The sequence below is a fragment of the Bactrocera neohumeralis genome, chromosome 5 (assembly GCF_024586455.1).
Source record: "Bactrocera neohumeralis isolate Rockhampton chromosome 5, APGP_CSIRO_Bneo_wtdbg2-racon-allhic-juicebox.fasta_v2, whole genome shotgun sequence".
NCBI classification, from domain to species: Eukaryota; Metazoa; Arthropoda; class Insecta; order Diptera; family Tephritidae; genus Bactrocera; species Bactrocera neohumeralis.
In genome coordinates, this window is record NC_065922.1 from 457,334 (window position 1) to 480,386 (window position 23,053).

The 23,053-nt window shown below is 38.2% G+C and overlaps 1 protein-coding gene across 4 annotated transcripts; it reads right to left on the reverse strand.

Moving 5' to 3' along the window:
* Positions 1-13,306: 13,306 nt before the first annotated feature.
* LOC126758701 (uncharacterized) lies at positions 13,307-18,274 on the reverse strand. Of its 4 annotated transcripts, XM_050473061.1 has the most exons (4): positions 18,219-18,274; positions 16,227-17,955; positions 15,420-15,737; positions 13,307-14,807 (listed from the first exon to the last, which is right to left on the reverse strand). In XM_050473061.1, exons 1-4 carry the CDS (start codon positions 18,258-18,260, stop codon positions 13,483-13,485), a joined length of 3,414 nt encoding a protein of 1,137 aa, XP_050329018.1. In that variant the 5' UTR covers positions 18,261-18,274; the 3' UTR covers positions 13,307-13,482. The 4 variants fall into 4 exon arrangements, with proteins under 4 accessions (XP_050329018.1, XP_050329017.1, XP_050329016.1 ...); XM_050473060.1 differs by lacking the exon at positions 15,420-15,737 and having other exon boundaries at positions 15,816-17,955; XM_050473059.1 differs by having other exon boundaries at positions 15,684-17,955.
* Between the last annotated feature and the right edge of the window lie 4,779 nt (positions 18,275-23,053).

Here is a 23,053-nt window from a genome sequence, read left to right on the forward strand (position 1 = left end):
TAAAATCGAATTTGCTTGTTCCAGAAACCCAACATTTTTTTATGTGACTTTAAAACGAAAAGACATGTTTTGAAAACCGAATTTATACGAAATCAAATCTGTTTTGAATTCCCCAAAACCTCTGATAAGTATATTATTATTGTTAAATCCGAGAATCCTCACCTTTCTTGGTAATTAATATTTTAACAACGAAGTGAAGAAAGCAATGGGTATAATGGGTGATTTTTTAAGAGCTTGATAACTTTTTTTTAAAAAAAAACGCATAAAATTTGCAAAATCTCATCGGTTCTTTATTTGAAACGTTAGATTGGTTCATGACATTTACTTTTTGAAGATAATTTCATTTAAATGTTGACCGCGGCTGCGTCTTTGGTCCATTCGGAAAGTCCAATTTTGGGCAACTTTTTGAGCATTTCGGCCGGAATAGCCCGAATTTCTTCGGAAATGTTGTCTTCCAAAGCTGGAATAGTTGCTGGCTTATTTCTGTAGACTTTAGACTTGACGTAGCCCCACAAAAAATAGTCTAAAGGCGTTAAATCGCATGATCTTGGTGGCCAACTTACGGGTCCATTTCTTGAGATGAATTGTTCTCCGAAGTTTTCCCTCAAAATGGCCATAGAATCGCGAGCTGTGTGGCATGTAGCGCCATCTTGTTGAAACCACATGAGTCAACATTTAAATGAAATTATCTTCAAAAAGTAAATGTCATGAACCAATCTAACGTTTCAAATAAAGAACCGATGAGATTTTGCAAATTTTATGCGTTTTTTTTTTTTTAAAAAGTTATCAAGCTCTTAAAAAATCACCCGATATAAGAATGGACGCTTTTTTTTCAATACTTCTCTCTAATAAAAATGGTGTCGGCTACTGGGCAAGCGTAAAAAGTTGACAATTGCTCAATATTTTGCTTCACTTTACGTTGCGTTGCCTCAAGCGCTGAACACATAGAGCGCGACAGACTGCAAACTACATCTGTCAAATATTAAAATACACACGTTCTTATGGACACAGTTATTTTGACAGCTGCACAACTACACGACTGCAGGCCGACAGTTGTCGTTCTCGCTAACTTCAATATCCTCCTATTTTTGCCAACGACAGTACGACGACAGTAGAGTTGACAGTAGAATGGAAGATAGAAAGAGGAGGTAGAGTGGTGATGCCACTAATATGTAAAATGTAAAATTATTCACAGCTCTAACAAACTTGACGTTATTTTACAAATAAAAGCATAAAATAGCGCTATTATAGCTCTATTATATCATTTGTAATAACAATTGATCATTTAAAACAGAAATATTTACCTATTTACTTATTTTTTGCATACAAAATTTCATCAGTAGACAGAGTCAGATGACCGTTCTTTATTAAAATCAAAATGCGACTGCTCGCTTACATGTTAAAATGAACTTATTCAAAAATGAATGAATGAACATATACAGAATATATACAGTGGAACGAATAAAAAATGAATCTGTATTGTAATAGATTGTAGGGCTGCCAAACGTGACAAATATGGTGATGACAGCTCGGCCTCTCCTGACATTAACTCGTCCCGAGTTATTCGTCATTAATAGCATCTTCAGGATCACCATCATCGTCTATCTCGGGAAATAAGGCACACCACGGTTTCATCTTGTCGGATGTTGCAATTTGACTGTAGTGACGTTGCGTCCGCTGCATGCCTTCGATATCTTCAACGACGTAACGATCGAACCTCAATACTTTCTTAACCACGTAGGGACCTTTATATTTCGGGTGTAACTTCTTCGACTCGCCCGTGTTTGGAGGAGGAGCTTCGACCAGCACCAGCGCTCCCTCTTCGTACCGTACTGGTTTGGTGTGACGTGCATCAAATTTGGCCTTCCACTTAACTCGTGCCAATTTGATATTTCGTATAGCTTCACTTCGTCGACCATTCATTTGCAGATGTTCTTCTTCGTTCTGGATCGCTGCTAGCATCAAGTTACCACTTAAGTCGCGTAGGGGAAAGTCGTATACCAAATCAATCGGCGCAAACTTTGTTGTCGCGTTCACCTTAGTATTTAAGGACCATTGCAGCATACGAACATGTGTATCCCAATCTTTCGCCTCACTGATCGATGCTCTCAAAAATGCCAATACTGCTTGATTAACCCTTTCTGCCAAACCATTCGAACGTGGTGTACGCACAGCTACCTTAATATGTTGTATCTTGTTTACCTCGCAATAGTTACCAAATGCTGCTGACGTAAATGCGCCTTTATCCTCGATTAAGCGTATAATTTCATTCAGCTTGCTATCTTGCCTTTGCATGGTGCAAACCCAATCGTCAACTGTCAGCGTCAAAATCTTACGACCGGTTTACCTGTTCGTAGATCTTATTGGTGCACGACAAGCATCAACGTGACTCATCGTTGACCCGGCCCGATGTATAATGTCATAGTCGTATTCCAACAATCGTAGTAGCCAACGTGCTACTTTCGGAATCATAGGTTTTGACATCTTTGCAGTCGTCATCGCCTGACAATCTGTTACGATGGTAAAACGTTTACCGAGCAAGAACATTTTGGTTCACATGCCTCAACCACAGCGAGCACTTCCAGCTCATATGCATGCCAATTCTTTTCCTGTTGCGTACATGCCCTACTGTAATATGCAATTGGCTTCAAACTCTCATCTCGTTGCATAAGAATAGCGGCTATACCCATACTTGATGCGTCTGTATGTAGCTCATGGTCCTTCGTGATGTCATAAATTGTCAAAATTGGGGCTTTACTTATCAACTCGATTAAACGCTGGAATGACTCTTTACATGTTGAGTCCCAAACGAAATCTGCGTCCTTCTTCGTAAGCTGGGTGAGAGGCTTAGCGATCAATGCATATTCGGGAACAAACTTCCGGAAAAACCCTGTCAACCCTAAAAACCTTCTAACTTCTACCTGATTTTGCGGCGTTGGAAAGTGTTCAATCGCCGATGTCTTTACAATACCCGGTCTAATACCATTTTCATCTACCTGATGCCCTAGGAAAGTAACCTCGCTTTTCATGAATGAACATTTTGATAATCTTAGCGTTAACCCTTCCTTCTGAACGATTTTTAAAAACTCTTCAAAAGTAAAATAAATTTTCTTCTTGTATCAGTAGCTATAATCACCTCATCCACATAGACTTACAACTGCTTTATTCAACGGTGCAATCAGCGTTGAGTCATCATTTTTTGGAATGTACACGGAGCATTTCGCAAACCAAATGGCATTCTATTAAACTCATAATGGCCATTGTGCGTTACAAAGGCGGTAAACGGTTTTGCGTCTTCCTCTAACTCAATCTGGTAGTAGCCAGACATTAAATCCAACGATGGTAAAAAACTTTTTACCCAGAACATTCTGCCAAAACGCCATCAACTGTCGGCATCAACCACGGTTGTTTTTCAGAGCATTTAACTCACGGAAATCGACGCACAACCTATCTTCCCCATTTTTCTTACGCACCATAACTACTGGTGATGCATATGTGGATTCAGATCTACGCTCATACCCAACTGCATTAACTCAATACGGCTCAACAACACGCTGTTTAGGAATTGGAATACTATATGGTTTCTTATAAATTGGTTTCGCTGACGTTAATTTGATATTCATTCAAAATTGCCTTGATATACCTATCAACTTTTCACCGATTAAACGCTAAAATGACCATTTCAATTAACTTTTGCTCCATCCCTACCCTTAACTCAGCACCTTAATCTAAGACATCCCTTTTAATTTGCATGATTGTGCACATGCCTTCTTCGATCACTACAGTGCCTTTGGATAGGACATCAAACTTCCGTAAAAACTGAGTCGTCATTACCCATAAAAACCTTCTTTATTCATTCTTACCTGATTTTGCGGCGTTGGAAAGTGTTCAATCGCCGATAATCTTTCAATGCACCCGTGTCTACATACCACACTTTTTGCATCTACCTGATGCCTGAGTCAAAGCCTTAACCGTACATTTTCGTTGAATGAACATTTTGATAATCTTTGCGTTAATTTCCTTCTGAACGATTTTTTAAAATCGTTTTCTTCAAGTAAAATAAATTTTCTTCTTCCGTATCAGATAGCTATAATCTCTCTCATCCAGGCTTACAACTGCTTTCTTTCAACGGTGCAATTCATATTGGGTCATCACTTTTTGGAATGTACACTGGTGTTTGCTGTTTTTGCAAACCAAATGGCATTCTATTAAACTCATAATGGCCATTGTGCGTTACAAAGGCGGTAAACGGTTTTGCGTCTTCCTCTAACTCAATCTGGTAGTAGCCAGACATTAAATCCAACGTGGTGAAAAACTTTTTAACAGACAGTGTCGCCAAAATGCCATCAACTGTCGGCATCAACCACGGTTGTTTTTCAGTTACAGCATTTAACTCACGGAAATCGACGCACAACCTATCCTCCCCATTTTTCTTACGCACCATAACTACTGGTGATGCATATGTGGATTCAGATCTACGCACAATACCCAACTGCATTAACTCATCTACGATTTCCTCAACAACACGCTGTTTAGGAATTGTAATACTATATGGTTTCTTATAAATTGGTTTCGATGACGTTAATTTGATATTCATTCTGAATTGCCTTGATATACCTAGTTCAGGTAACTTTTCACCGAAACAATTCGCATAAACATTCACCATTTCAATTAACTTTTGCTCCATCCCTACCCTTAACTCAGCACCTATATCTAAGACATCCCTTTTAATTTGCATGATTGTGCACATGCCTTCTTCAATCACTACAGTGCCTTTGGATAGGACATCAATACCAACAATTGCTTCGTAAGTCATCACTGAGTCGTCTATTACCCATAATTCGACAGATCGTGTAGCTTTATTCATTCTTATCTGGGCTAACATTTTTCCGTGGCAGGTAATCTGACTACCTCCAAAACCAATTAATCTTTCATTGCATTCAGTGATACACAAACCACACTTTGTTGCTATTGATTTCCTAACCAGTGATCTGCTACTGCCTGAGTCAATTAGTGCCTTACACCGTACATTTTCGTTGCCAAAGATTTCAATGTCCATGCACAACTCTTTGCACTGATTTCTTTCTATTTCTATTTTATTCACTGACATATCGTTTTCTTCAACTTCTACTCTTTTAGCATTTTCTGCACTTTCACTATCTTTTATTCGATGCACTCGCTCATTCTGTTTAAACTCTCTCTTTTTCCGAGGCTTCACACAATTCCTTGCAATATGCCCTCTTTCCTGGCAATTAAAACATATTGGGCCATTTGCACTCTTGCTTACCCTACTTGCCACTTCTGGTGTTTGCTGTTGTTTGTAGTGAAATTCATTTAGCTTAAATTTATTCTCCCCGCTCGGTGGTATACTCAACAGCGATTGTAATAAATCAGAGCACTTATTAAACTTCATTGCACTTAAAACCCTACTCAAATTATCGTCCATTAATCCATTAATAATATATCGTATTATAGACATATCGTCAATATTATCTCGTCGGCCTATTGCTAGCATTTTATAATAAAATTCATCAATTTTCTCACCCTTACCCCTTTTTGAATTCATCATTCTTATATGTGTGTCTGCAGAATTTCTCACGCACGGAAAATCTGCCAAAAAAGAAACTACAAAATCATTCCACTCACGATAAACTGGTTGTGCATCAGCCCATCGCTTTGCCACTCCCCGCAGCCTACTGAGAACAGCGAATATGACGAAAGTGTCTTCCCAATGATATGCTGCTCTCAATTGCTCAACTCTCTCTATAAATTGTATCGACGTGTACGTGTTGTCAATGGGGTTGAACTCAGGCAGAATCGCTGCTATTTCGTTTGGCGTATAACCTCTGCCTCTTGTTGCTAGTGCTCTCTCTTCCGCTCTCGTGCATGTTTCATCGAACCAAGGCGCTGATCGTTCTCTATATTCTGTATGCGTTTCTGCTTGTGGCGTTGTTAGCAAGTGCGCATTTGACGCATTAATTTCTTGAGTCGCAATTACTGGTAACGGTTGTTGTATGATGAACGAATGATTAGGATGCCACGACGTAGGTGGTTGCTGCGTACTTGGCTGCGTTGTCGCGCGTGACCGCTCATACATATGCAGATATGACGACGGTTGCATATATGCGTGTGACTGTGCATATACATACGGCTGCGAAGATAAATTGCGTTCTACTTGCGACGCAAATGATACTGACGACGTTGCTATCGGCGCTCGCGTAACTGGGTGCACTGTTTCCCGAATGTCCGGAACTGTTGAACGTAGAGTATGCAGTTGTGCAGTTAGCATTTCCACTGCGCCACATAACGCACTAACCTGCACCTCCAACTGCGTCCTTACCCGATCGTTGTTCAACGATGGCTCACCATTCTCCTGCTGATTTTCACCACTTCCTTGCGCTAACTCTGCGCCACATGATTCACTAGACTCCATAACCTGCTTTAGCAAATCTGTATCTACGTCTTGGAGTCGGCTTAATAGTTCGGCTTTTGTTCCACTGGTCTTTAAATTCAATTTTTTCAACGCTTCTTTTAGTTGCACTACCGTTGAATTATTTAAGTCCATCTCACTTCTGAAGTCTGTCCTTCAAGACAGAGTCAGATGACCGTTCTTTATTAAAATCAAAATGCGACTGCCCGCTTACATGTTAAAATGAACTTATTCAAAAATGAATGAATGAACATATAAAGAATATATATACAGTGGAACGAATAAAAATGATCGATTGGGGAATCGGGTTCGCCTTCTCCTGGCGTTATGCTTTCACTGCCATTCAGCAGGCTGAAGAAGTGTTCCCTCCACAATTTTAGTATGCTCTGGGCATCGGTGACTAGATCACCATTGGGGGTTCTGAAAGAGTATGCTCCGGTCTTGAAACCTTGTTTCGTAGAATTTTCGGGCATTATTCTTGTGGGGCAGCTTGTCAAGCTCTTCATACTTACGCATTTCGGCCTCTCTCTTTTTCTGTCTCGAAATGCGTCTCGCTTCCCTCTTCATATACATGTTTGGTTTCCCTCTTTGTTTTTAAGGTGACACTTATTTCTGGAAATTTTTTCATTGATACATAATTTTCCTGTTAAAAATAAAAAAATCGATATGATAAGATAATTTTCATAAAACAGGTTCAATAACCGATTTCACAGCTAATCTTTACTTCGCAAAATAGTCAGTTATACAAGGTGCTTTCCAAAGGAAACAGGACATTATGAATTTAGCGCCATCTGGTGCCATCTATATGTCGAGTGGTGCGTTAGAATCTGCTATATTTATCGATTGTCCAGTGAGAATTTCATGACTATTCATCGATTGGAAGTGAAGTTTTAAGTGTCAGTATGTTTGTGTTATCGGTGCGAAAATGAGCTTCGAACAAAGAGTCAACATTAAATTTTGTTTTAAAATTGGTAAAACTTTTATCGAAACGTTTCAATTGATAAAACAAGTTTATGGCGATGATTGCCTATCCCGTAGCAGAGTGGTTTCAACGTTTTAAAAGTGGTCGTGGGGACATAAATGACGATCAATATGTGGGCCAACCAAAATCCGTGATCAATGGAAATTCCATGGAAACCGTGCGTGAATTCATCAAAAATCAGCCGAAATCATCATTGAAATGGAATTGAACATCTTCAAAACATCGATTTATCGCATTTTGACCGAACATTTAGGCTTACGAAAGGTGTGTGCACGGTTTGTTCCGCACAAATTGACTGACGAGCAAAAATTGCTCAGAATCCAACATTCGAAGGACGATTATTTGACCAAAAATCACATTTTAACCATTAACCACTCCCCGTATTCACCTGATATGGGACCGTGCGACTTCTTTTCGGAAAAATGCATTTGTCCATGAAAGGAAAGCGTTATGCAGACTTAGAGGTCATTCAAAAGGCTTGCACCTGCATTCTGGCGGCCATACCGGCCAACGAGCTAAAACACTCGTTCGACATACTCTTGGACCGTGTAAAAAGGTGTATTGAAGCAGAAGGAGACTATTTTGAATAAAATAAATTGATTTTGCCAAAAAAACCATTTGTTCTGTATTTATTTTTAAGTCCTGTTTTCTTTGGAATGCACCTTGTATTTGTTCGTTTTTATGTTTTTTTTTTATCTGAAATTCTATTTACTACGGGTTCTAATTTGCGAGTGTTGTAACTTAACTTAAAGTAAGTAAGTAAGTAGTTACATTGTAATTGCCGTTTGTGGACGCTAATATTTGTACATGATGAATCATTTATGATGATCGGCGTTTTTGTAGTAGCGCTCACCGTTGTCGACTTAAATTCTCTTTTTTCACTTGTAATACATTTTTAATTCAATTAAAATGTTTTTAATTCAACTGGGAATGGTAAGAGTTGCATAATTAGTTGCATAAGCCTTAATTCGTTACCATGTATCGATATTGTTTCTTTCCTAGGTATGATGATGTTAATCAATTACTCATTTCAATAAACATGCATAAATCTGTATTACGGAAGAGTCAAGGTAATGCTTTCCAAATTTCATTTAGGTTTAGAAAATATAACCAAATTTTTGGTTAGTTGAAAACGGTAAAAAATAGACTTGAAATAGAGTAGTGCAGTTGCTCTTCGATTATCTCAACTTTATCGGCTATCACTGTTTCCACAAGCGTGATTTCTTGAAATGCAACGCGTTTACAGTCAGACATACACAAATTAAAAAAAAAAAACGGTTTTGAGAATCGTGAAAAATGCAAATCCGCCCCTCGTATTGCCTAACATTCTCATTTTTTACTAGGCGGAATGAAGAACGTGAATTTAGGTGTATAAAGTTCATTAGATACAGCAATATGGATAGAATAAAATCTTGTGTGTTAATAACAAAAACTTGATAAGTGTTTCGAACTTTGCGACAAGTTATGCCACGAGTTTCTTCAATTTTGTACAGACCATGAGAGCATCGATGATAATGAATCAAGGGAATTTCTAAAAGGGGTAGTTGATTTTAAATATATTAAAGGAACAAAGGCAAGGCTTCCTTCTATACGGTGGATGCAGGGCCGGCTCATTAGCTCATTTTCAATTCTCAACAAAATGGTTCATAATACAAAAAATAAACCATCGGATTCTAATACGTTTTATTAAATAAAAAAATATTTGTTTAATAGTTATTAAATTGATGAGGGGAGTATTACTTGTATAGTCATCACAAGACCAGGTCTTCTACACGAATGATATCCAAAGAGCTAAAAAAAGAACAATCCGTGGTCATAAGCGTTCAGGAAAAGCGACCACAATAAGATTTTATGGAAAGGAAAAAGCATTTGACATCAAAGAACGCATTCATAGAAATAAATAAGCGTTGGTAAATGGAGAGCGCGACATTGGTTACATCGCAGCGTAAAAAGAAAAAATAGCATTGTCATTGTAACGAATGTTACGGAACGGTTGAAATTCGCCAGAAACTGGACAGCAGATAACTGGAAGCTTGTAGTCTGGTCAGACGAATCAAAATTTATTCGTTTTCAGCCACTTTTGAACATTGTAAAAAAATTATGAATATTATTAAATCACGGTGGATTGACGGTTATAGATGCAACAGATTAATTCAAAGAAGTGCAAGTTATTGGCAGAAAAGCTGTTTACACTTGTAATAGTACATCATTGTTTGAACAAATTATAACACATCGCCACAAATTGTCTTGTGCCCGTAACTAGTGGAGAGCGCAGTTTCTCAAATTGAAACTTATCAAAACCTACCTGCGATCTACAAAGTGTCTAGAAGACTGAAAAACTTGGCAACATTATCACTTGATAATAAAGTGACTTAGACTCTTAACAACAAAGCAATTGTGCGCGATTTTATAAATTTAGGCACGAAAATAGTTAAATAATTAACATTTTTTAATGTACTATTCATTGGTACAAAGTAGTTTTTTACTAATTACGGCTCCCGTTATCCTATGGTCTTCAATCCAACTTAATTTTGGTTGAAGTTTTGAAACATTACTTCGATTATTTAGGATATGAACCGAAAACGGAAAATGGATAAAAAATATAATAATACTATTTTAACCAGTTATTTTGTAAAAATACATAGAAAGGATGGAGATGGAGTCACACAAGTGAGGAAAATTCTCTAAGTGCCACTCACTTGGGAGTGGCCAAAAACGATTCTTTAACATAAGGCTCAAGCAGCTCACGACTTCCGGTCTTATACTAAGTATCCTTTGGCTAACAAAATAACATCCTTTTGAAGGCGAACCATCCCTACTTAGGGTTGTGCGCTGGGTTTGGGACCCGCAACGAAAAAATGCTCCCAATAAAAACGAAACAACAGTCTAGAACGAGAGTTAAGAGCATGCACCTGGAATCTCCAGTCCCTGAATTGGGAAGGTGGCGCTGACGAGCTGGTTGATTTCCTTGTAAAAATAAAAGCTGACATCACCGCCCACCAAGAAGTGCGATGGACGGGGCAAGGACTGAGCGCAAATTCGGTGTGGAATTCGTGGTGGGAGAGAGACTCCATCGCCGAGTTCTGGCATTCTATCCGGTCGATGAACGTCTAGCCACAATCCGCATCAAAGCGAAGTTCTTCAACATATCGTTGATTTGCGCCCATGCCCTGACGGAAGAGAAAAACGAAGAATGATGTGACTAAAGATGCCTTCTATGAGCGTTTGAAGTGTTCTTATAAGAGCTGCCCCCATCACGATGTCAAAATCGTGCTTGGCGACTTTAATGAAAGGCCAAAGAAGGCATCTTTGGCAGGTAAATTCAGCCTCAGTGATAAATTTCCAAATGGGTTGAGTTTGGTTATCTGTAGTATGAGATTCCAGCATTGGAAAATTCATCAAGTTATCTGGCTGTCTCCGGATCGAAAAGCCACCAACCAGATCGATCATGTTGTGATAGACGGAAGACACATCTCCATTATTCTAGACGTGCGTACGCTCCGAAGTTCTAACATTGACTGGGACCAATATTTTGTTGCAGCCATGATATGTACACATCCGCCTCTGTGCAGCAAAAAACGCAAGTCAACAAACATAAGGACGGTTCGGCGTTAAGAAACTGCAATCACGATTGGAATTTATGTGTCCTCTGCCCAATCCACAAAAAGAGAGACCCCACAATCTGCGCCAGCTACCGTGGGATAGGCCTGCTCAATATCGCATACAAGGTTCTATCGAGCGTACTGTGTGAAAAAGCCCACCGTCAACAAACTGATTGGACGTTATCAGTGTGGCTTTAGGTCTGGAAAATTAACAACTGACCAGATATTCACCATGCGCGAAATCTTGGAAAAGATATGTGAAAAGATCTCTTCGTCGATTTCAAAGCTAGTTTTGATAGCAAGAAAAGGAGCTGCCATTATCCCCGCAAAACTACATAATACGGCTGTGTAAACTGACGTTGACCTCCCCAAGCCGTTTGATACCAAACGTGGACTTCTTCAATCTACTGTTGGCGAAAATAATTCGAGCAGCAGAACTAAATAGAGAAGCTACCATCTTCTTTAAGAGTGTACAGCTGCTGGCGTACGCCGATGATATTGATATAATTGGTCTCAACATCGCCGTTCTTCCGATAAGGAAGAGAAGCAAATGACTCTGGTAGTGAATGAGGGCAAGACGAAATATTTACTGTCATCAACCAAACAGTCGTCGCACTCCCGACTTGGCTCCCACGTTACTGTTGACAGTCATAACATTAAAGTCGTAAATAAATTCGTCTATATTGGAACCAGTATTAACAGCAACAGCAATGTCAGCCTCGAAATCCAACGCAGAATAACTCTTGCCAACAGGTGCTACTTGGAATGGAGTAGGCAATTGAGATAGTCCAGTCATTATAGTAAGTACACCTCGGAATTCGATATACCCATTTATATGTCTGTAAATACTTGTATATTATCAATATATACATATATTATCAATATACAAGTATTTACAGACATATAAATGGGTATATCGAATTCCTAGATTCTTACCTAATTTAAGCTTAAATGACTGGACTAAGAAGTAAATCGCATTCGATGGAACGATGAGTATGTGATATACATATATGACGACATTGACATAGTGCAGCAAATTAAAAGACAGCGGCTACGCTGGTTAGGTCTTGTCGTCCGAATGGATGAAAACACTGCAGCTCTGAAAGTATTCGACGCAGTACCCGCCGGAGGAAGAAGAAGACGTCCACACAATCTAGTATTCCTAGATATATACTTTTTAAGTGAAACTTAATTTTATAAACGCTTTGCTTCTCTCCAATTTGTGTTTTATTCACTGCACCAACAAATGGTGTTCATAATATTTAAAACCTTCTAACAATTTTTTAAAAAGCATAAAATAAATTCTTTATAACTATCAACAGAAACTACTAATTTAGAAAAAAATACGATTTTTTTTTTAACGAAAATAACTTATGAATCTGCAACTTATCTTATTTAAAAGCCATTTAATTGTCGTCAAAACATTGGCTTACTTTAGATTAGGGAGTTCAAATGGATCTGACTGACATTTTCTTAGGCACAGCACATCAGTTTGGGCCCGAACATTTTGTCATCGTAATATTATATAATGCCACGAAAGTGTTCTAATGACCCCGAAAGTGAGGTGTGTGGAGAATTAACATTTAAATCTCAGCGTCGTAACGCCATTAATTGAATAGTGCTATTTATACTATTTAGGTTTTCCTGTGAGGAATCAAAATAAATCCTGGGTTCCACATAAATATTGTATAGTCTGTGTGAGATTGTTGATGGGTTGGGCTAAAGAAGAATCCAGAATAAGGATCATGTAAGATATTTTTTGTTTGACTCAAACAAACACACTACTCATACACAATACTTACGCTGGGATTTCTTCTGGTTTTCTTGTCGTCGAGAAGCGCTATAAAGGGAAATGGAGCGCATGAATGTAAGCAGATTGTTGTTGGAGACTTAAAAAATACCTTCCAGAAGCCAAATATTCACGATATTCTATATAAAGGAATAATTTCTCTAAATGTAGCTAATGTTTCTACTTTTTAAGAAAATATTTCTTTTGATGTCTCAAGTTTTTATGTGCAAATAAGTTAAAATTTTGTGAACAAGTATAATTTAATTTCATCAGGTATTAACCCTGACTTCTAGAGAATCAATTCACAACTGAGATAGCTTAATAACTTGTAACAAAGTAAGCATCAGAGGTATATAATGTACATATGTATATTACCGCTAACAACTGGTAACACATCCATATAATGTGCCAGTGTTTGTAGGATTCGGAACGAACCTTTTTAAATTCATAGTTATCGTAATCGTTGTCACGGCTTTTATGGGATTTGGAGTAAAAAAGATAAGTTTGTAATTACAGTTGAATATTTTTAATCGATCCTCATTTGGAAACTATCACTAGTGTTACAGGGTTAAGTTTTCGAAAATATATTACGTGTACATAATCTATTGGATAATAATTAATCAATTTCCGACTATCTTTGAAATGTTGACAATGTTGACGATGGCTTCTATTACGTGATTCAAGCGAACTCTTCTATAAAATCTTCTTTAGATAAGCATTTGGCCTTCCGTTTGTCTACACATTTAAGTTTGTCTGAGTCAAAACGATCACCACTTTCACAGCGTAGATGAGTTATCCTGGTCTTGTGATCCTTTTTCACGCATCGGTAGAATTTTTTGCAATCTTTAGGGTCTGGGTAAATATCATCTTCGTCACATTTGCTATCTTTCAGTTTCTTTACGATTTTCTTAATTATTTCCTTCTGCTCACTTGATGAACTTTCGTCGTCTTCGTCATCAGGCTTGCGTTCAACTTTAAATTTTTTCTCTTCCAAATCCTTATTATCCTTGGATTCTTTACTATTTGCTCCAGATTTGTTTTCTAAAGAGGTATCCTTGTTTTGGCTTTTTTCAGCAACATAAACTTCAACTGATTCTCCTTCTTCTGTTTCTTGATTTTGCTTATTATCCCTGGAATTCTTTGGCCTCTTCGACTTTTTACTATTTTCCTTTGATTTTACTTCAATCGAGTCCTCATCTTTAATACCAGATTTAGAAGAGTTAATTTCACTCGACTCTATTTTTACAGGTTCCTGAGGGATAGACTTTTTGGACAAGTCTGAAAAGCTAGATGCAACAGTTTGCCTTGGTAAAAGTAGGAAACCATTATCTGCTCCTCCATTAGCGTTGCTTCCTTTATTACGAGAGTGCAGGTACAATTTTGTAAAGACAGTGCGTAAAATACTCGAATGAATTGGTAATGTGTGGTCAGAAGGTGTGTTTGGCTCCGCTGAAGGACTAAAATCGGTTGGAACATTAATGCCATTTGGTTGGTGTCCATTGGATTTAATTATCGTGTTTGGATTAACTGATAAATTTGGTCTCACATGATTAAGATTTGTTGAAGTAATGTGACTGATTGGACTTATAATCTTGGGATCTGAAGGTGCCTTTAGTTCAGCTGGCTGATTCCTTGACGGCGAGTTATTTTCTAAAGGTTTGTTTTGAACAATTGTTATTTCATCAACCGGCAAGTTAGTTGAAGCACCTGAACCGATTGGGTTACTTGGGGTTTTAGGGACACTAAGATCAACTGAAAGGCTTGTTTCATTCTTATTAATAGAATCCCGTGAGTCAATTTGATTTGCATCGCCTAAGGAAGAGTCACGCTCAACTGGTAAGCTAGGATTCGCAATGCTAACTGAGTTATAACCAGTTGACCCACTTAATTCGATTGAGATGTTAGAGTTCACTGGTAAATTTGAACTTGCTGGTGTGTTACCAGATGAAGCATTTAGAACGATTGAATTGGTTTTATCCACCGGAATATTTGCTGTATTAAGATCTGTTGATCCATCTAATTCGATTGGGATGTTAGAGTTCACTGGTAAATTTGAACTTGCTGGTGTGTTATTTGATGGAGCGCTAGGAACGATAGAATTGGTTTTATCCACTGGAGTATTTGCTGTATTAAGAACTGTTGATCCGTCTAATTCGGTTGGGATGTTAGAGTTTACTGGTAAACTTGAGCCTGCTGGTGTGCTATCAGATGGAGCGCTAGGAACGATTGAATTGGTTTTATCCACCGGAATATTTGCTGTATTAAGATCTGTTGATCCACCTAATTCGATTGGGATGTTAGAGTTCACTGGTAAATTTGAACTTGCTGGTGTGTTATTTGATTTGGAGCACTTGGATCGACGGAATATTTGCTGAATTGATCTGTTGATCCACCTAATTCGATTGGGATGTTCTGGTAAATTTGATGGAGCACTTGGATCGACGGAATGGGTTCTATCCACCGGAATATTTGCTGAATTAAGAACTGTTGATCCGTCTAATTCGGTTGGGATGTTAGAGTTTACTGGTAAACTTGAGCCTGCTGGTGTGCTATCAGATGGAGCGCTAGGAACGATAGAATTGGTTTTATCCACCGGAATATTTGCTGTATTAAGACCTGTTGATCCACCTAATTCGATTTGGATGTTAAAGTTTACTGGTAAACTTGAGACTGCTGGTGTGTTATCAGATGGAGCACTAGGAACGATGGAATTAGTTTTATCCACCGGAATATTTGCTGTATTAAGATCTGTTGATCCACCTAATTCGATTGGGATGTTAGAGTTCACTGGTAAATTTGAACTTGCTGGTGTGTTATTTGATGGAGCACTTGGATCGACGGAATGGGTTCTATCCACTGGAATATTTGCTGTATTAAGACCTGTTGATCCGTCTAATTCGATTGGGATGTTAGAGTTTACTGGTAAACTTGAACCTGATGGTGTGTTATTTGATGGAGCACTTGGATCGACGGAATGGGTTCTATCCACCGGAATATTTGTTGTATTAAGACCTGTTGATCCACCTAATTCCATTGGGATGTTAGAGTTCACTGGTAAACTTGAACTTACTGGTGTGTTATCAGATGGAACAATTGGAACGATAGAATCGGTTTTATCCACCGGAATATTTGCTGTATTAAGATCGGTTGACCCGTTTAATTCGATTGGGATGTTAGAGTTCACTGGTAAATTTGAACTTATTGATGTGCTGGGTTCAGTTGGAGCACTTGGAACGACGGTATTGGGTTCTTCCACAGAAATGGTTGTTGTAGTAGGATTAGTTGGCGTACTTAATTCGTTTGGGATGTTAGAGTTCTCTGCTAAACTTGAACTTGGTGGTCTGCTATTATCGGATGGAGAAAATGGAGCACTTGGAACGATTGAATCGGTCGGGATGTTAGAGTTTTCTGGTAAACTTGAACTTGCTGGTGTGTTATCAGATGGAGCACTTGGAACGATTGAATTGGTTTTATCAACTGGAATATTTGCTGTATTAAGATCTGTCGACCCACTTATTTTGGTTGGAATGTTGGAGTTCTCTGGTAAACTTGAATTTGCTGGTGTGTTATCAGATGGAGCCATTAAAACGATTGAATTAGATTCTTCCACAGGAATAGCTGTTGTAGTAACATCAGTTGACGCAGTTAATTCAATTGGGATGTTAGAGTTTTCTGGTAAACTTGAACTTGTTGATGTGTTGGGTTCAGATGAAGCACTTGGAACGATGGTATTGGATTCTTCAATAGGAATGGTTGTTGTGGTAGGATCAGTTGGCGCACTTAATTCGTTTGGGATGTTAGAGTTAACTGGTAAACTTGAACTTGCTGGTTTGTTATTATCAGATGGAGAAGATGGATCACTTGGAATGATTGAATTGGTTTCATCCACGGGAATTTTTGCTGTATTAAGATTTGTTGAACTTAATTTGACTAACGTGTTGGAGCCTACTGGCAAGTTGTGCTGATCTGGTAAACTCGGACTTTCTGCTACGCTGGGATCAGATGAAGCGCTTAAGTTAATCGAAATTTTAGGATTTACTGGGGCGTTTTGTTCAACCGGTAAGCTTTGACTTGGCAGTGCGCTGGGATCGGATGCTGTTTTGGGATCGACTGGAGTTTTATCCTTCAGATTTGACTCGCTCGGATCAACTGGTGTGTTGGAGTCAAGTGAAATTAGCTGTGTTGTAACAGTTGAGCTCTCTGGAGATATTGAGGGACTCGCATCTATTGGCGCTTCAGTTTCAAATTCCACATAGTTCTCCAAATTTGCAGTTACTGTAGTTTCATGATATATCTCTGTTGTCGAATCTGAAAGTTCAACTGTAGACATTGTAGAATCATGATTCTCAGAAATATTTGAGTTAGTTAACAAATAAGAATTCTCTGGTGAATTGGGATTAGCGGAAAAGTTTATAAAGGTGGTTGTGTCATAAGCTTGATTTTCCGGAGTTATTGTAAGAAAAGCTATATGCGTGTCATCTATTTTTGATCCGGTCTCCAAGACATTATTGGAGTTTACTGGTACACTGGAATCATCCGATGTAATTGGAGTTAATGTCACATAAGTATCCGAGGTAGTAGTTGTTTCGTATTGAAGTGACGTAGTTTCTAAAATAGCATCCGTTGTTGTCTCAAGGGGTGCACTAGTAGCAAACTGAAAATTGGGATCAGCTGATTTCGGCTCGAGTGTATTATAAGAGTTCGGATTCTCTGTTAAAAACGTGGTCCATATTGAACCATCTGCGACAGTAGTTGTGTCAACAGGAATACTTGATGGCTCTTTATTTACTACTATATCTGTTGTGGTATCCGGTATAGCAGACGTGGATTCCCATTTTAATTCTTCAATTTTTACGGGAGCTTCAGTTGATATTGAGTTGACGGGTATTTGCTCTGAGGTGATTAGGCGCGCTGCTTGAGGTGCTGTTGTTGATAATTTAAGCGGTATACAAATTTCTACTCCATCGTTCACGCAACGGTGGTTAGGGGGACACTGTATCACGCTACCCGAAGCATAGGTATTTCCTTGAGCATCCCATTCACAATGCTTGAAGTTTAATGGGCCAACGCAGACATATTCTTTGCCATAACAGTTGATACCCTGAATAACACCATATCCTTTTGCTTCTTGGGCTGCCACTGATGAGGCGAACTGCAATTAAAATAATATTACCACTTTAGATTGGAGGCAATCTTAAATCGCACACTAAAAACACAGATATATATATATTTTTTTTACACTTTACTGAGGAGTAGCCCATTTAAAACAAATACATGTTTTCACAACTTTTTTATATTTTAACTATTAACACGATTTATAAAGTACAAGTGCTGTATATGGTTCACAAATTCTAAAAAGCTTTGCCTATGTATTTTGTTAGTTCTCAGTAAAGGCTTGGAACTTGATCTTTTTACCAGTAGTAGCAATGTCAACCTTGTGATTTTCGTCGTAGTCATCGTCGTGTTCGAAAGTTTTTCGTTACTAATAATTTGCTGTGGCCGTCTTTGTCTTTTATGTGGAAATTTTATCTTAGGAAACTTCATTCAAACTGCTTTGTCAAGATAACATGTAATATATGCATTAACCTTTTTAGCGAATTAGTACAAACATTGTCTAAGATAACACCAATATACATACATATGTACGCATCAGATCAAGAATATGCGGATATGTTGATGTGCTGTAGAATTTACGATGCTGCAGTTTGTTGGTTGAACTCACTTGGTCTGTCTCTTAACTTGTGTAAAATATAATACATCTAAAGACTAAGCAACAGTACATATTGTACTAATTGAACTTAAAATAGAATAGTTAGTTCAAATACAGAGGACTTTCTTATTTAAAGAACCTTCTCAATCAAAATGAAATTAATTCGACATTTTTATATATTTTTTCAATCCTTATTTCATAATCTTTTTTTTGAAATCCAAGGTTTACTACCTTATTGGCATTTTGAGCTTCAAATGATCCCACGAAAAAAAGTTGTAATTGATGTAAAATGAAAGAGTCTAAATGCTGCTAATGGCGTACGAGGTAAGCTAATTGAAATCATGTTTTCTTTTTAATTTAAGTGTCGAAATTTAAAGAAGATAAAAAGGTTAAGGTTAGTTATTAAAGATATTTCATAATAAACAGTGAAAAAGTAAAGATGTGTACCATTTTTATAAATTATTTATTTTATAGGAATTTTTTCTGCTGGCCAAAATGGTCCCATTAAATGGAGAATACAGTTATCGGTTTTTAAAAAGTGTGCTTGACAGGCACTTGTTATCTGTGCAAGTCCGAGTGATTCATTGTAAAGTATAATAATAACTGAAATTTATTTATATGATAGGGTTCTTTGTGAATAAGGTCCTCTTCTGAAACGGGTTGATATATGTATATGTATGTAGGTATATTATTACTTTGAGAGAAAATATATGTATATAATTAAGTACGTATGTACATACATATGTATGTATGTAGAATAAAAAGCAATATAACACTTATGACTCACTATGTTCCAGTGCCTTATTATTTGTTTGATTTCCTTGATCTGTAAATATTTTGCGGAGCTAATGACGTCACTAAGACACTTTGCTTACGTTTGTATGACTAGAGTATATGTATAGGCACTTCGCTGCCTGTTGACAGAAAACCAAAAACATTTAAACGCCGATGCTTTCATACAAAAAACATAGATTCGCCTAGCTGGGGACCTATGAACATATGTATGTATATGTATTTACAAAAATAAAAACATAAAAAGTACTTATAGTAAACTTTGAGGGAGTGTAGAAAACTTTTGAGGGAAATCCAACAAATTACTATGTGAGATGTGGATGTGAACATTTTATGCTCGGTTTTACATTGATAATGGACTGATGGTAAATATCGAGGTATGTTCAAAAAATAACGGTAATTTTCATGTATTGAAATAAAAGTTTATTCATTTGTCCACATTAATATTGTAGCCTTCAAAATAGTCCTAAATTGATATTATGCACTTTTGTCAGAGCTTATTCCAATCATCCCCACACTTTTTATACCCTGAACAGGGTATATTAAGTTTGTCACGAAGTTTGTAACACCCAGAAGGAATCGTCAGAGACCCTATAAAGTATATATATAAATGATCAGTATGTTGGCTGAGTCGATTTAGCTATGTCCGTCTGTCTGTATATATACGAACTAGTCCTTCAGTTTTTAAGATATCGTTTTGAAATTTTGCAAACATCATTTTCTCTTCAAGAAGCTGCTCATTTGTCGGAACGGCCGATATCGGACCACTATAGCATATAGCTGCCATACAAACTGAACGATCGGAATCAAATGCTTGTATGGAAAACTTTCACATTTGACAAGATATATTCACGAAATTTGGTATATGTTATTTTCTAAGGCAACAATGTAATTTCCGAAGAAATTGTTCAGATCGGTTTACTATAGCATATATGTAGCTGCCATAATCACAAGCTTATGAAAACAGGTCTAACTGTAGCGGCTGCTACAGACAAAGTAGGCAATGAACACAACTGAAAATTGTATCGTACTACAGAGCCATGTATGTATGTATGCATATCAATATAATAAAAAAATGACAATTGCATTCTCCAAACCCGCGAAATTTTATATTTAAAAATTCGCGTTATTTTTAGTTTCAGGTCTTGGCTTGTTTAAGAAATGATGTGTATTTTTTTTTCTTCTAGGAGTGAGTGCAAGCTCTCGCTAACAGTTAGTTGAATGAATCCAGCCTGAGAACTTCATCAGTATTTAAATTTCGAATACAATCATCGACAAAAAGGAAGATCCTGGACTTATGCTAAAGCTCGCGTGCGTTCAGAGAGTGGTAAGTCAGGGTTGGTATGACACAGTTTTTTTTAATATGCAATAACAATATGCACATATGTAAAGTGTATATACATACATGTGTGTAATCACATGTACGTATAGTACAAACTTTAGTGTTATCTCGAAAACTGCGGATATTGGCGCGCGAAACTGTAATTTAGAATTTTTGTTTGCTTTCTTGTCTTCATTTTGAATGTGCAAACACTCACATCTCCTCCACAAAATTGGACGTCACTGACTACCACCGCCAGTCACTCAGTCGCAAGTTGAGTAATATAAATATTTGCCTTTCGGAGCATTTTGCATTTTTTCGAAATTCTCACTGTCGTCGACGAGTTAGTCGTTGGGTAACGGAGTCAATGTGCTAATTTTACTGGCATTCGTATTTTGAGTACAACTTTCTTGGTAGTTTGGTATTCTACGAGTATTTACCGCAATGTCAGCAGTTCGCGGCTAATATTTGCAAAGCACGTAAATGGCTACAAATATTACTTAGTTGCCACACATAATAAAAAATCAAACAATTCATGGTTTCATAATTAGATTTTAGTAAAAGTTAGATATGAATTTGCTTCTCGCTTTGAAATTAATTTTTGCTAATTTTCGGGTACAATTTTGTTATGTTTTTGTTTTATGTTATGAACTGCAGAATTCTTCTTCTTCTTCTTCGCTTACGCGGTTATAGGCGAGTTAACAACAGCGCTCCAGTCGTTTCCAACTGTCAGTCAATATCGTCGTATAACTCGTACAGCTCATCGTTCCATCGAATGCGATATTAACCGTTGCTAAAGCGCAACGGATCATAAATCATCCGCAGAACTTTTCTCTCGAAAACTCGTAACGTCGGCTCATCAGAGATTGTCATCGTTCATGCCTCTGCACCGTATAGCAGGACGAAAATAATGATTGACTTATAGACTTTAGTCTTTGCTCGTCGAGAGAGGACTTTACTACTCAATTGACTACTCAGCCCGAAGTAGCACCTGTTGGCAAGGGTTATTCTGCGTTGAATTTCGAGGCTGACATTGTTGCTTTTAATACTGGTTGGGTTGAGTCATGTGTAGAAGTTCACGCAAGTGAGGAAAATTCTCTGATCGCCATTCACTTGGGAGTGGCCAGAAACGTATCGAACAGCTCAGAGAGGTCCTTCCCGATCCGATCAGTTTACACACCCGTATTCGTTTTGCGGGGATACCAAATTCAGACATCGCGGCATAAAGGCAGCTCCTTTTCGCGCTGTCAAAAGTAGCTTTAAAATCGACGAAGAGGTGGTGTAAGTCGATCTTCTTTTCATAGGTCTTTTCCAAGATATGGCGCATGGTAAATATGTGGTCAGTGTTGATTTTCCAGACCGAAACTCACACTCGGCTTCAATCTTTCACACAATATGCTCGATAGAACTTTATATGCGATATTGAGGAGGCTTATCCCACGGTAGTTGGCGAAGATTGTGGAGATTCCCTTTTTGCGGATTGGGCAGAGCACACTTGAATTCCAATTGTTGGGTATGCTTTCGTCCGACCATATTCTACAAAGAAGCTGATGCATCATGCTCCTTATCAGTTCTTTGCCGCCTTGTGTGAATAGCTCGGCCAGCAATCCATCGGCCCTCGCCGCTTTGTTGTTCTTCAGACAGGTAATTGCTACTCGAACTTCTTCATGCTTTGGCAATGAAACGTCTGCTCCATCGTCATCGATTGGGGAATAGGGTTCCACATTTCCTGGCGTTATGCTTCACTGCCAGTCAGCAGGCTGGAGAAGTGTTCCCTCAATAATTTTAGTATGCTCTGGGCATCGGTTACTAGATCATTTCTGGGCTTCCTACAAGAGCATGCGCCGGTCTTGAAACTTGTACATTGTAGCGTTGCATGGTAGGCAGTCGGTTTTCTCTCCGCTGCGATCGTTCGGCTATCTGATGTGATTGCAGCTTTTCGACGTCGAACCTTCCTTGTGTTTGTTGACATGCGTGTTTTGCTGCACAGAGGCGGGTGCGTATCTTGGCTGTAACAAGATAGCGGTCCGAGTCGATGTTAGGACCTCGGAGCGTACGCTCGTCTAAAATACTGAATACGTGTCAAGCGCTCATAGAAGTCATCCTTGGCCACATCGTCTATCTCTTTCATCGGGGCGTGGGGGAAAATCAATGATATATGTTAAAGAACTTCGCTTTGATGCGAAGACATTCATCCACCGGGGAGAACGACAGTACTCGGCGATGGAGTCTCTCTCCCACCACGAATCCCATACCGAATTTGCACTACTTTATATGGCCACTGTAGTAAATCCCAAAAGGCTTAGTCGTCTCTTTTGTCTTGTCTTGTTCACCGCACTTCTTGGTTGGCCGTCATGTCAGCCTTTACTCTTACGGGGACATCAACTAGCTGGGCAGCGGCAGCTTCCCAATTAAGGGACCGGACAT